General features: G+C 30.8%; 1 protein-coding gene across 2 annotated transcripts; it reads right to left on the bottom strand.

Moving 5' to 3' along the window:
* Window positions 1-5,763: 5,763 nt before the first annotated feature.
* On the bottom strand, window positions 5,764-8,906 carry LOC115959530. 2 transcript variants are annotated; one of them, XM_031077971.1, is made up of 5 exons: window positions 8,524-8,904; window positions 8,074-8,333; window positions 7,491-7,543; window positions 6,996-7,169; window positions 5,764-6,196 (listed from the first exon to the last, which is right to left on the bottom strand). In XM_031077971.1, the coding sequence occupies exons 2-5, from the start codon at window positions 8,308-8,310 to the stop codon at window positions 5,956-5,958; spliced, it is 705 nt and encodes a 234-aa protein (XP_030933831.1). In that variant the 5' UTR covers window positions 8,311-8,333; window positions 8,524-8,904; the 3' UTR covers window positions 5,764-5,955. The 2 variants fall into 2 exon arrangements, with proteins under 2 accessions (XP_030933831.1, XP_030933830.1); XM_031077970.1 differs by having other exon boundaries at window positions 8,074-8,906.
* Between the last annotated feature and the right edge of the window lie 4,407 nt (window positions 8,907-13,313).

Genomic DNA, 13,313 nt, shown 5'->3' on the forward strand with positions numbered 1-13,313 from the left:
TCTTTTAAGAAACACAAATATATATAAATTGAGTTTAGTCTTAGTCTTTTTTTCTTTTTTTCTTTTTTAAATTGCCATATTTTTTGTATTTTGAATTGATATGTCAGAGGTTTAGGTTATCTTTGATAATCGTGTTTGTTTTTTGTTTTCCTAAATTATTTTGAAGAATAAAATCAAAAAATAAATTTTTTTTATATTTTTAAAATTAAGTATTGAATTATAAAAAAAAATCAATTAAATTAAATCATTTTTGAAGAAATAAAATGAATATTTATTAGAATGAAGGATTGCTCAAAATGCAAGTGTCCTTAGAGAATTACAAAAGAACACTCATTTGTAAACTTGGCAAACAGATCAGGTTAATTGAGATTGAATTTGAACTGACTGGACTTGGGTTAGAAATAAGTTTAGGTAAAGAATGGGTCATTTTAAACAGATTACCAATCTTATAACTTGGATTTTTAATGTTTGGGTCAACCCAATATGACCTATATTTTTTTCATATGAAAATATTTATATACGTATAAAAGAATGAAACTTAATCTTTGTTGCTTTCAATACAAATAAAAGAATAAATAAACAAATAATAATAATAATAATTGCTAAATAATACATAAAATATTTAAATTTATGTAGTCCAAATTAAATAATACGTAAAACACTTAATGTTATACAATCTAAAGTTATTTACATATCTTATCTTCACTACAATACAATAGAATATTAAAACAAAATGTGGATCATATCACATTATTAGCCTCATCAGGTGCACCTATTGTTTGTAAAATATAAATAAAATTAGATTACATATAAAGTTAACTAAATATATAAAGATTTACAAATAAAACATAGTAACATTTTAGGTAAAATAGAAATAAGTAAATAATTAATATGAATTGCATTGAGTTGTAGATCCAATTGTAGAAATATTCATAATTAAAAATTGCACCTCAAGTTGGTGAGTAATTTCATTAATATTTTTAACTAGAATGCAAAATTTTAATATTACTAGTATACAATGAAAAATGGTCAATAAATAAGTAAAATTTATATAAAGAAAATTAGAGAAATAAAAGTGTAGAGAACTAATGCTATGTTTGGATGTTGGGGGAAGGAGGGGGAGTAGAGTAGAGGGAGGGAGAGTAATTTAAATACCTTGTTTGGATGTTTTTTAAGGAAGGAGGGAGAGGGATTTGGAGGGGTTTGAACTACTTTCAACCCTCATTTTTAATTCCCCCAAATTGGAGAGATTTGGAGGGAGAGTGGAGCATAAAATGGTTGACCAAATGAAATATCAAATTTACCCTTACTATATTAACAAAATTACAAATGAAAAGACTAATTATTCCCCTCTCCCTTACTTAATTTTAAAAACATCCAAACAAAGTGGAGGATAACCATTCCCCTCTACTCTCCTTTCTACTACTCTCGTTCCCTCTACTCCCCTCTACTCTCCTCTCTCTCAAAACTTCCAAACATAGGGTAAGTTGTTTTGAATAGTGAGGGGAAAAAAAACACAAATTAAAAAGTTCATGTGTTAAAAAATGGGCAACCTGCTGACCCAACTCAGACCTTTTAATTAAGATTATATCCAAGGTCAATATGGAATTCGAGACTACGTACTGTCCAAAACCAAAAACAGCTACCTTACCACCTCATACACCTTTTCAAGTTTGACTGTGTATTAGTATAGTACAAAAATGTTATCTGTCTCTACTCTTTACAAGTAATTAAATTCAATTATGTGATTCATCGATCAATGTAACCACATTGTTGAATTAATTAGAAAATATTAAGTCCGTTAACAATAAGAGAAATAATATCTAAATTCTATCCAAAGGTTAAAAACCAAATTAGTGTGTTTCTAAAAATCAATCTAATGGCCTATTTGGAAGTTTAAAAAAGGAGGGGGAATAGAGTAGAGGGAGGGAGAGTAATTTAAATACCTTATTTGGATGTTTTTTAAGGAAGGAGGGAGAGGGATTTGGAGGGGTTTGAACTACTTTCAACCCTCATTTTTAATTCCCCCAAATTGGAGAGATTTGGAGGGAGAGTGGAGCATAAAATGGTTGACCAAATGAAATATCAAATTTACCCTTACTATATTAACAAAATTACAAATGAAAAGACTAATTATTCCCCTCTCCCTTACTTAATTTTAAAAACATCCAAACAAAGTGGAGGATAACCATTCCCCTCTACTCTCCTTTCTACTACTCTCGTTCCCTCTACTCCCCTCTACTCTCCTCTCTCTCAAAACTTCCAAACATAGGGTAAGTTGTTTTGAATAGTGAGGGGAAAAAAAACACAAATTAAAAAGTTCATGTGTTAAAAAATGGGCAACCTGCTGACCCAACTCAGACCTTTTAATTAAGATTATATCCAAGGTCAATATGGAATTCGAGACTACGTACTGTCCAAAACCAAAAACAGCTACCTTACCACCTCATACACCTTTTCAAGTTTGACTGTGTATTAGTATAGTACAAAAATGTTATCTGTCTCTACTCTTTACAAGTAATTAAATTCAATTATGTGATTCATCGATCAATGTAACCACATTGTTGAATTAATTAGAAAATATTAAGTCCGTTAACAATAAGAGAAATAATATCTAAATTCTATCCAAAGGTTAAAAACCAAATTAGTGTGTTTCTAAAAATCAATCTAATGGCCTATTTGGAAGTTTAAAAAAGGAGGGGGAGTAGAGTAGAGGGAGGGAGAGTAATTCAATTACCTTATTTGGAAGTTTTTTAAGGAAGGAGGAGGAGGAGTTTGGAGGGGTTTGGAGGGGTTTGGAGGGGTTTCAACCATCTCTAACCCCTCATTTTTAATTCCCCAAAATTGGAGAGATTTGGAGGGAGAATAGAGTAGATAAATTATTGACTAGGTAAGTTTCTCAATTTACCCTTTCTAAATTAATAATAGACCAATGTTGCAAGTCCATTGTCAAATAGGGGTAAATTTATCTATTTTAATCATTTTCTCTCCTCTCCATCCTAATTTTTAAAATATCCAAATAAGGGGAAGGGCTAATTACTCTCTTCCCCCTTACTAATTTTAAAAACATCCAAATAAGGTGGAGGGAAACTATTCCCCTCTACTCTCCTCCCCACTACTCCCCTCTACTCTCCTCCCTCTCTAAACTTCCAAATAGGCCATAAATGCTAAGAAATTATTTAGTTATATTATTAATTGGATGGAAGGACAGAGAATCACTAAACATTGTTGGTGTAGTCCTCTAGATGTACTAAATAATTACTCAAAAATCTGAGCAACGAGAGTTTCTTTTTTTCTTTTTTTTTCCCCAAGAATATAAACCTTAAGGAAATACAAACCAAAACAACAAACAAGGAATCATTACACAGGAGAATCACGCCTGAGTGCCCTTACAACACTATCAAGCATATCTTAAACAAAATTTGACCCAAGAAAGATGAACTAAAACCCCACTTTCACAAGACCTTGAGGCTTCTTGCAAACACCAAATTTTTTTTTTAGAAGAATACCAAAGTAACGTTATTTGATTTGTTATGATAAAATATAACTCACTTAATTAATTGCATAATTTTTTAAAAATAAATAGCATATTTGGAAGACTCTAATGGCCTGTTTGGAAGTTTAAAAAAGGAGGGGGAGTAAAGTAGAGGGAGGGAGAGTAATTCAATTACTTTGTTTGGAAGTTTTTTAAGGAAGGAGGGGGAGGAGTTTGGAGGGGGTTGGAGGGGTTTCAATCACCTCTAACCCCTCATTTTTAATTCCCCCAAATTGGAGAGATTTGGAGGGAGAGTAGAGTAGAGTAGATAAATTATTGACTAGATAAATTTCCTAATTTACCATTTCTAAATTAATAATAGACCAATGTTGCAAGTCTATTTTCAAATAGGGGTAAATTTTTCTATTTTAATAATTTTCTCTCATTTTCATCTTAATTTTTAAAACATCCAAATAAGAGGAAGGACTAATTACTCTATTCCTCCTTACTAATTTTAAAAACATCCAAACAAGGTGAAGGGGAACCATTTCCCTCTATTCTCCTCCCCTCTACTCCCCTTTACTCTCATCCCTCTCTAAACTTCCAAACATGCCATAATAGACAAAATAATATAATAGTTATTTCTATGATTTAGTTATTTTTTTAGTTTGGTTGTGTTTTTATTAAAAGAAATAATCACCCCTTATGAATCAAGAGAGTCAATACCGTATCAGAAACCGTTTTGATTTAGTTAAAAAAATGAAATATTTCGATACCAATTGATATAAATATACCTTTTCAGGGTTACTACTATATATCATAAATACATAAAATTTACATATCTTGCACAAGTTTAATATATTAGTCACGTTACATTACTCTAATATACACACATATATACACTTAGATTAAGTTAAAGTAGAATTCTATCTTGTATATAACTAATGGGGAAAGTGTATGTAGGCTTGTTGCCTCTAACTTAGCTATTTTGGCTTAGTTGTTTAATAATAGTTCCTTTTAACCAAAAAAAAAAAAAAAAAAAGATGTAGCCAAATACTTTAATCCCACACACTCCAACTCCTACCTAACCATCTGACATAGTTTGATGAAATACCTTAACTATCCCAAAATATCGGTTCTAAAAAAAACACAAAAAATTAAATATCCCAAAAAATTTAAATCAATTTTTTTAATAATTTAAAAATTAGAATGAGGTGGAGGGATTTTTTTTTTCTTCCTTTTTTGGAGGAAAGAATAGGGGGAGAGAGGATTCAAACCTTAGAACCCTAGAAATCTTCATTAGGAATATTAAGAGATACCAATTTATTTACATGAACCTTAGAATTCTTCGTTAAGAATATCAAAAAATACCAATTAATTTACAAGGCTTTTGACAATTTAAATCAAACTTAAACAATGAGAAATGTAACTCTTAAATAAATCCAAAAATAATCTTTGGAATATCTAGTAGTTTACTATTTCCAAGGGTTTTAACGCATTATTACTGACATTAAAAAAATAAAACACATTATTTCTGATCGATGTACATTATTTCTAATATTATAAGAGTAGTCTCCACTCAAAAGCTCTTGAAATCACCAACTAGTAGCCTTAAGAAAGCCTGCAGCTCTTATAAGCTGAAAAGTTGAAGAGCGAAGATAATTAAGCCCAACAAATCAATAAGAGAACATCATATGATATATCCAAAATAAAAATAAGTGATTTATATATTTTTTTTAAAAGTTAATAACAATTTTTCCGTTTGAAATATTACCATGCATTTATATAGACAATAAAAACGAATGTCATAATTGAACAAAGTTATCACTTAGCTATAACAGTACAAATAATATGAAATAAATAAACAATTAATGTTCCCCAACTAAAAACGGTTAATCATTAGACAGTATTTGTTATGTTAATATTTTTTGCCTACTAAAACTAAGGAAGAATAGGGGTTAGAATCTCAAATCTCCTTACATATAAATAGTATTGTAAAGTGTGTAGCAACTTTGGTCCATTGGCTCTTCCATTCCATATATATATAAGAAAAGAGAGACTTTTGAAAGAACATAGTGAGTGAATCAGTTAACATATTATTGGAAGACTCTTTTTCTCATGCCACATGACACTATTTTATTGGCAATACTCATGCCACATTAACATATCATGGATTTGTGGGTAAGTTCACATTTGCTGTCACAATTAGTCATTTCTTTATTCTGTTTAAAAAGTCGCCATTAAGAAAATCTAATGATGATAGCAAATGCGAAGTTACAAGATCAAAATACCAAAAAAATTAAAGGATCAAAAATGACAATTGACCAGACTTCAAAGGGTAATATTTGTATTTCTGCCTTAAATACAAATTTCATGTTGGTTGGCAACTATTTATGCACAAATAAAACTCATGTGCAGGCATAGCCAGGAACGAATATACAAGCCATAATAGGCATGAAGAAATTAAACTAAAAGCCAAGTTATGTTGCTTGATTAAAGGTATGAAGATTAGACCGTTTGATCATAAGAATACGTCGTTTTCTTCCTATCCATGTAGTCATCCATTGGGGATCACCGGAGACAACTCGATATCCTGCATTTGTATACAATTTACGTGCTCCAAAATCATCTTCATAGGCCCTCAGAGCAAGATACTCGAAACCCCACAGAACAGAAAGCACATCGCAAGCTTTAAGCAACAAAGTTGCTATCTTCTGCCTCCTTTTTTACCATATGAGTTGGAGAACAACAATAAGAAAATAAAGAGGAGTGAGAGACAAAAAAAGAAAAAGAAAAAGAGAGTAGGTATTACTTAAAGTAGTTGAGTTATTTCTTATAAAAAAGAAAAACATATGATTTAAACATCAGATCTCTTGCTTGACGAGAAGAGTTTTTTCCCGTTGATTTGGGCCTCATCACTCATCAGTCATAATATCTTTAACTACAAGGAACAATCTGATTTAATCTTAAAGATATTCAAAATATAGTTACATCGTACTTTTACATTATAATGAATCAAATGAAGAGTATATATGATAGACTAAAATCTCAAACTATGCCCAGGAATAATTCGAGATTACAATACTTACATTGTAAGAAAGATTATAATTACTTAAAATTTTGAAAAATCGAAAAGAGTAAGTCCTGATACAATAGGTTGGAGTAGATTGCTGGACTTGAGTGGTCAAACAAATAACTAGAAACCTAAGAATCATCCTAGTACAAAATGGAATAGGAATCCAATTCAATATTTTTTTTCTTTCACAAAATGAGGTATGAAAATGAAAGGAATATTTATATTTTTTTTGTTTCTCAAAATATTGATAAAATTATAGTATTTTTTTGTTCTCTATTTCATTAAAAGAAAGAGTTCTTCTTTTGGGAGGAACATTTCATAGTCATTTTATTCCTTAATTTATATTAAACTTTAAAACAAGAAAATTGATAGAATATTATTTAAGAACAAAACCCAAAAAAGAGGAGCGAATTTAGGATTGAAATACAGTATGTATTAATTTACCTGAAACTTTTCAGAACCGCTATCCCGGAGACGTAAAGATACTCTTCTACTTCAGCTGCTGGGAGACACTGAAGTACAGATTTGTCTCTCAACACTGTGACATCCACAATGCCCACAACTTGCTTTTGTGAATCAGAAGCATTTGTGGTAGGCTCAGCAACCAAACAAGCATACCTGTTATTACTTTCATCAACAAATTAAAATGTCTTTTTTGGCTTAAAAAACAAAATCTAAGTACAGTTACTTCTTGCAAAATTTTTATATGCACATAATGGACCTAACTATTCACAATTCTTTTGTATTATGTATGACATGTACACTAGGAATTTAGGGTCTGTTTAGTAGAGGAATTTGAGTAATATTGTTTGTATTTTTTTGATATACGTACGGATGAAAAAGTGTATGAAAATACGTGTAATATTGTTTAAAAACTGAAAACATGTGTTTGAGTATGTTTACCAAACAGACCCTTAATCTTCCACCGTCAATGTTTACCTGTTCGGAGGTGAGTTTCTAAGTTTGTATACAAGACCAGAAAGCACCTCAGCCTGTATTTAGAAGCAATTCAACACACAACTGTTACATAAGGATATGTTGATAATATACTGCCTGTCGTCTAAAACTTTAGATTAAGTGTCGATCTATACACTGTCAGATTTAGAAATAAAATTTTAACCATGATATGAACGCGAAATAGACGGTAATAGTACATTAATCTTAATTACAATGAACTCTAATACCCTTGATGAACTTTTCAAAATTCAATTAGTTCACCATATCATGTTTATTCCTTCCCCAAGGATGAATTAACTTTCGCATTCAGAAAAAAGAATTACTAAGTCTGATTGAGACATTAACTCATGAACAAGAATACACATATAAAGTTCAAGTAAATCTTTTAACAAGAATACCCAGAAATTTTCAAAATTAATTACATTTTGTTTGCTCAGCCAAAAAAAAAAAAAAAAAAATGAAAGAAAGAAAAGAAAAGATGTAAATCTTGAAAGCCAAGAAAAATTGAAAATAAAGCAGAAAAACAACAAAGAAATTAAGTAAACATGAAGGTTGAGAATTAAACCTGAAAGAAGTCGAAGAATAAGTCATTGAAAAGTGCTGAAGGCACATGAAATGCTTCAGCTTGAACCTGAGCTGCTTTCCTCATCTCATCAGCATTCTCAACCAGCCTTCTTACCTTCCATCCATACTCATTTACTAAATATCCAAATTGTCCCTCAGCGCATTTTCCATCCCCAACCAAACCCACTTCCTCAGCTGATGAGGTTGAACTATGCACCGCAAATCTTCTTGCTTTCATCAATATTTTCCCACTTTGATGACCTGCATTAATTCTCCGACTTTCTCCATAACCCATCAAATAATTACTCGTCCTACTTTGTTTAAGACCACGTGTGTTTCCATTTGAAGGTTCTATACATACTATTTTTGGAATAATGCGGTGGTTTGCTACAAAATGAGCCATGTTCATATATAGTATGAGAAATTAATTTTTTTGGTAGAATATACTTACATTACATTTCCTATTTTCTGTTCCAAGTGTATGATTGCTTGCTTCCTTGGCCTAAAAGCTTCGCTTAGGCCATTGAGATTCACTCAGTTTATTCATTGCGTGCTTATATTATATGTCCAGAGAAGCTATAGAGACTATAAAAGGAAAGCTGGGGAAGGTATGGTATGCTTACGAGAGAGAATGGAAGCTAATCTCTATAGGTTGATCATTGATGCTTTTCGACCAATGCCTATGTCAGCCGTAGAACAGTAGAAGATGAACAATGAGATTAATAGAAAACTCCATTGCTGTAATTATTCCTTCTTCTCACTTTTTCTTTTTTCTTTTTTAATAAACATTGGAGAACGATGATCACAGGTGGCAAGGAAAGATAAGGTATGCATATGAGTGGTCATAAATTCTTGTTTGCTTGAGACCATGAGAACTAAGATGCCATATTAGGGGGTCCATACCACGTGATGTTTTTGAAAATTTACCTTGAATAAACAGAGAATTTCCAAAGATACAATATTTTTTGCAACCTTTTATACAACTTTGGCATAGGTATTTTGCTAAAATGTTAAATTTATCATCAAAATATAGCAAAAGTGGATTGTATCAGTGGAGTAGAAACCCTTCTTCTTCTTTTTTTCCTGCTAAGTTACAATGCATAGCCAAAGATAGATATGCACAGTAGCTAAAATGGTAATGCATACATACATACATACATACATATATATATATATATATATTAAAAGATATATTATTTTATTGTGTTGTTTATATTATTTTATTATGTTGAATACTAAAATAAAACTATTGATATTGAGTGTTTTGTAAAGTGATATAGTAAAATAAATAAATTAACTTTTTATTGTGTCAAAATTGCTAAATTTTTTTTACCACTAATACTAATGCTCGAAGATGGTAGATTTGATTGAAGAATTAGTTTTACATGAGACCATCATGACACTACATTTTTTTTATACACTAATCACAATAAATCATATTAGCAATTAGGAAATATGTTATGTCCCTTGATTTATTATTGCAATTGCAGGCTGGGTTTTCAACAAAAATAAAAATAATGTTACGTTCACAAATTTTCAGAATAATCTTACATCAAATCTTATTTGGTAAACTATTACTGATACTAAGTTAGGCCCAATACTAACATTACTTTTGTACTTACCAATAATAGCTTGTTATATAATATTTGTTATGAAATTATTATGAATGTAGCATTACTCTAAAAAAAATTATGGCCCCTAAACATAATCTTTAACCCCTTAAACAAAAAAGGTGGGGGGGGGGGGTAAAATAACAACAATTATTAACCCAAACAAATTAAAAACAAGACTAGACCAAACAATAAGTGAATAATTTTTTTTTTTTTAAGTCTATAAAAAAAAATTCCTAATCATTCAAATTTGTAACTCGTTCGTGGTCACGAGTTCTCCTTGACAATGCTGGTAGCTATGCTCTCTTTGGCTTTGCAATCACAACAATTTTGCTCTCTTTAGTAACTCAATTCGTAGTTGTTGCAAGTGTCATTCTCTCTCTCTCTCTCTCCATTTTTCTCTTTTCTATTATCATTTTAGAATCTCTCACTTGTTATTCTCATCCCAATATTCTTAGTTTTCATTTTATCTTTTATCAATTCTTTTTTCCTTTTTTTCTCCTTTTTAGTATAAAAAAATTGAAATACTTCATGTATTTGGGTTTTTTTTTTTTTTTTTTTTTGATGTTAATATATTCAAGTTATCTATTTATTAAATTTTGTATCAATTTAAGTTTTTTAGTGACTACCTTAGAATAAAATTTAATGTAGTACTTAACGAACAGATAGTGTTGTAAAGAGAGTGTCTAGAGAGTCCTTCTAAGGACACCTTTTTGTACACACTTGCCGCAACTTACCTAGGTGTCAACTGGTAATTGGATTATATCAGTTACGCATGAGCTCACCACTTAAAGCATTTCAATTAGCAATTGACACCAAAACAAGTTGTGGTAAAATATGCACTAAAGGATGGGTCCCTAGACTTTTTGAGTATCTAAATATAGAAGCTAGTTAACCAAGTAGTATAATGCCAATACAATGGTATAGTACACTACAATGACAGATCAATGGGTTCAAAAGTGGGCTTGAGCCTGATACACAAGTGAGGGATTCAGAGAAGAGAGGCACATTTTTCTTTCTTTGGAAAAAGAGGAAGCCAACAATGGAGCTTTTAAGATTTTTTTTAAAGGCTGTTACATAGGCTAAGGAATAGTTTAATAGACCTAGCAAATATGTTGGTCGAAGGGGTGCGGGTTTGAACCAAATGTGTATGGGTCAAACTGGGTTTAGGTCAAAAAATTATAGGAGTAAAAAGGGTTGTAAAACCTATAATCCTTACCAAATTTTTGACGATTCAGGTCAACCCATAGTGTTGGGTTGGAAAAATGTGAATAGGTACTGTCTTGTAGACGTGTTTTAATATAAGTAAGAAATAAAATTATTTAATTAATATTTGAATATAAAAGAAAAATTATTTAAAATTTTGGCTAAAGGCCCCAAATACATTGAACAGGCTTAGACATTGGTATTAATTAAAGGTTGTGATTCTTGTGAATATGGGGCTTCTTTCCTATCCTTATTTTAAAAAGAAAAAAAAAAAATCAGAGAAGATTGTAAATTATTTAATCTCCGTAAAAAAATTCAGGTTGGGTGTAAGGTGAGGATAAAAAGAAAAAAAGAAAAGTGAAAAAAGAAGTTGGAGAGAATGAGAATGATATAAAATAATGAACAAAGTTTAGTTATAAAATTAGTTGTAACTTTCGGCTACAACCTTACTTAATATCTTTTTATTAGAGAACAATTTTAACAAATTCACCATTGGATTACATCTTCTTCTTATATCTTCCATGCTTGCAAAATTTTTAGAAAATTAAAGATCAACAGTTATATTATCCATAAATTGTTTAAATTGCAAGTTTTTATAATTTAAAATTATGTATAAAATATAATCTTAGAGCATCCACATCCATGGATGCAAAATCTTGCAAAATACCAAAAAAAACCCTTCATTTTACACATTTTGACAAAAAAAAAAAAAAAACACATTGGTGGGTGTAAAATTGTGCATAAATAAACAATTGCTACAGTAACTGTGCATATATGCATGATTACTGTAGCACTTGCATTTAATATTTTAGTAATATTTTTCTCTCTCCTTGACTCTGGTTGCTCTCACTCTCACCTCACTCTTCCTTTTTCTCATTTGATCAAATCATCAAACCACAAAAGCCAATCAAATCATCACCTAATCAAACATCTCTTGCCACTGCAACCGATTAAATCATCTCTCGCCGCCGCCGCCGATCGCCACCGCCCGATCTCTTGCTAATTGCCTAATCAAATCCTCAGACTAGCAAATCATCAACATTAAACCTTCACTAATCTCTCGCTATTTGATCTCTTGCCAATCGCCAATCACCACAAAACCTCTCTTTGTTTGATTTCTTGTCCTTTGTTTCTAGTAGAGGGGTTGAACTCGCTGTTGCTCACGTCGATCGCCACTGGTAGAGGGGTTGATCTCACCGCTATCTTTTTTCTTTGTTTGATGATTTTGATTAGTGGGTTTTGATTAGTAGGTTTTGATGATTTTGATTAATGATTTTGGGATTTTGATGGTTGGGTTGATGATGGTGGTTGTGTGGGTTGATGATGGTGGTTGTGTGGGTTGATGATGGAGGCTAGGTTGATGATCGTCGCTGCACTGATTGTTGATGGTGGCTGGGTATTGAGTCAAGAATGAATATTTTATTGAATAAATGTGTAGAATAGACAAACTGATGTGGATGTTTTGTAAAAGTGGATGTGTAAAATAGAAAAAAAAAAACATGTTTTTTCTTGCAAAATGGACAGAAATTATGCATCTACTCAGTGGCGGAGCCAGGAATTTTGAGTTGGGGGGGCCGAATTATATATTCTGTCAAGATAAACTCAAATAAAAAATAGACACTCCCCTAAAAAATCCACATAATATATGTATGTGTGTGTGTGTGTAAATATAAAATATATAAATTGTTTGCAAAACTTTATCCATGTTTGATAAATCAATATCATAATGTTATAATTGAAGTATCATATGAGCTTTTTTATTTTTTGATAAAATCTTGAGAATAGGAAATTTCAACCAAATTGTATATATTATCAATGTTGAATGATTTGAACATATTAATTGGAATTAAAATTGAGCTAAAAATTAGGGGTTCCACACTTCCACTATTTACTCAAAAAACTTACTACCTAACTATTTCATTCTATTGTAATTGTATATCAACTCTAAGCTCTCTTTTTTTAGGAAAAATTACTAAATTATTTTATCAATGTTTTCTTTTGGGGGGCCAACTCCTATTTTTTTTCTTCATATAACCTTTATATATTTATAAAATATACTTAAATTGTAAAAAAAATTAAAAATTTTGGAGGGGCCAAGGCCCCCCCAAGGATACATGTGGCTCCGCCACTGCATCTACTGATGCGGATACTCTTATAGATCATATGATAAATAATATCTGATTGATACAAAATTTGACATATGTATTAAAAATATAAAGAATATGTAATTAAACAGTTAAATTTTCAAAATATACAATAATATTTATTTTATGACGTTAACCTTAACTTACAACATAATGTAATTTTAACTAACAACCAATTTTGTAGCACTTTCTTCTAAAATGTTAGGTGGGACCTGAAAAGAATGTTTTAAAACATCGGTTCCCAAGAGCATCCCCTTTCCCACGCTATAATGCTACGCATA

This window comes from Quercus lobata, chromosome 9, assembly GCF_001633185.2.
Source record: "Quercus lobata isolate SW786 chromosome 9, ValleyOak3.0 Primary Assembly, whole genome shotgun sequence".
In the NCBI taxonomy this organism is placed as follows: domain Eukaryota; kingdom Viridiplantae; phylum Streptophyta; class Magnoliopsida; order Fagales; family Fagaceae; genus Quercus; species Quercus lobata.

Coding starts and splice junctions, on each gene's coding strand:
- LOC115959530 (XM_031077970.1), bottom strand. CDS start 8,481: ATGAACATGGCTCATTTTGTAGCAAACCACCGCATTATTCCAAAAATA. Junction 7,544..8,073: donor TATTCTTCGACTTCTTTCAG/GTTTAATTCTCA, acceptor TTCTAAATACAG/GCTGAGGTGCTTTCTGGTCT. Junction 6,197..6,995: donor GCGGTTCTGAAAAGTTTCAG/GTAAATTAATAC, acceptor ATGGTAAAAAAG/GAGGCAGAAGATAGCAACTT.